This window comes from Geospiza fortis, unplaced genomic scaffold (genome assembly GCF_000277835.1).
Source record: "Geospiza fortis unplaced genomic scaffold, GeoFor_1.0 scaffold1573, whole genome shotgun sequence".
NCBI classification, from domain to species: domain Eukaryota; kingdom Metazoa; phylum Chordata; class Aves; order Passeriformes; family Thraupidae; genus Geospiza; species Geospiza fortis.
The window spans coordinates 5772-7331 of NW_005054863.1; the positions used below are offsets into that span (position 1 = coordinate 5772).

General features: G+C 56.5%; 1 protein-coding gene across 1 annotated transcript in view; it reads right to left on the reverse strand.

Annotated features, from left to right (window-relative positions):
* Positions 1-313: 313 nt before the first annotated feature.
* The window catches only part of MRPS18B (mitochondrial ribosomal protein S18B), an 8561-nt gene continuing 7314 nt past the window's right edge, over positions 314-1560 (reverse strand). The window contains exons 2-6 of the mRNA XM_014311471.2: positions 1480-1558; positions 1201-1269; positions 808-874; positions 652-711; positions 314-573 (exon numbers count right to left, since the gene is read on the reverse strand). Coding sequence (XP_014166946.1) covers positions 335-573; positions 652-711; positions 808-874; positions 1201-1269; positions 1480-1558 — 514 coding nt within the window. The 3' untranslated portion in view covers positions 314-334. The remainder of the gene's footprint in view (positions 574-651; positions 712-807; positions 875-1200; positions 1270-1479; positions 1559-1560) is intronic.

The window sequence follows — 1560 nt, forward strand, 5'->3', positions numbered from 1 at the left end:
ATCGCTTCCGTTGTCAGACGTCGAGCCCCGCCCCTAGCAACCCCTCAACCAATCGTTTATTCTCTCCTAGACTAAGCTCCACCCGTGGCACCTGCTCGCCCAATCGCTGCCGCGCCTTCTCCCGCCCTTAGCAACCAAGCCCCGCCCTCCTAAGCAACTCGCTTTTCGCGCCACAGCAAAGCAGGAAGGGAAGCATCCCCCCCTTCCCGCAAAGCATTGTGGGATATACTCCCCCTCTGCGCGCCGCCATCTTTCAGCCTCGGACGCCATTTTGGCCTGGTGCCTCAGTTTCCCTGACGAGAAAAACGCCAAATTTAGGTGATTTAAAACATTTTTATTTCCCCGACGGGCTTGGAGGAGTATCCGGGTAATCCTCCTTGAGGAATCCCCGGTACAAACGGTGCATCCGAGCCACCTCGGCAGCGGGAGGCTGCTGCCACTCGTACCAGGGGTACCAGGCCTGGCCTGGCTCCCTCAGCGCCGGCGCCGGGGGAGTTTTGCCCACGGCCGCGTGTTGGTTGGAGAAATCCTCCTCAGGAACTGGCACAAAAGGGACCTGGAGCCACAGGAGACCTGGGGAGGGGAGATTGAGGGGTTTGAGAGGCGCCCAGCGGGGTTGGGAATGGTTAAAATTCAGAGTTTGGGGTTTACCGCGGTCTTGGGCCTGGGCGATGGCCTGGGAGAGGCGTTTGTGCTGCTTCATGCAGATCCCTGAGGAGACAAGGGACAAAGGGACACCCAGAGGTGACACCAAGGACACAAAGGTGACCTCAAGGACATAAAGGTGACCCTCAGGTGTGCCCTCACCTGTGTGGATGGGGTGGAAGATGACGCCTGAGTGGGGGCAGATGAACTGGTCCAGCAGCTTCACATTCTGGAAGGGGAGAAAGGGGTAAAAAAAGAAGTTAAATGAGGCAAAAAGAGGTAAAGGTGGGTAAAACCAGAGGTGAAATGGGTAAAACAGAGGTGACATGGGTAAAAAAAAAGGTGAAATGGGTAAAACAGAGGTGATATGGGTAAAAAAAAGGGGAAAAAAGGTAGAAATGGAGTAAAGAAAGAAAAAAAGGAGAAAACTAAAGGAAAAAGAGAGAAAGAAAATGGAAAAATAGTAAAAAAGAAAGAAAAGGGGAGCAGAAGGAAGAGCAGGAGCAGGGGCCAGTGCAGCCCCCCCAGATTTGCCCAAAAAAATCCCAAACTCACCCCAAAATCCACGAGCAGGTTCCGGTCCCGGCAGATGGGGCAGGGGTTCCCCACAGGCCTGCCCCGGCGCTAGGGGAAGGGAATGGGGCAGCTCCAGTCAGTCCCAGTAACCCCCAAAACCTCCCAGTAACCCCCAAAACCTCCCAGTGTCCCCAAAAGCGCCATCAAGAGGCCTCAATTGTCCCCAGGATGCCTCCAGTGCCCCCTAAAATGGCACCTGAGGTGCCTCAGGAGCCCCAAAAATGCCCTCAGTACCCTCCCCGTGCCCGCAGTGCTCACCAGGCAGGCCTTGCGGGGGCTCTGGGGGGGCACGGAGCCCTTGTGGTTGCGTCGGTAGCCGGGCCACACCCGCCCGTCCCT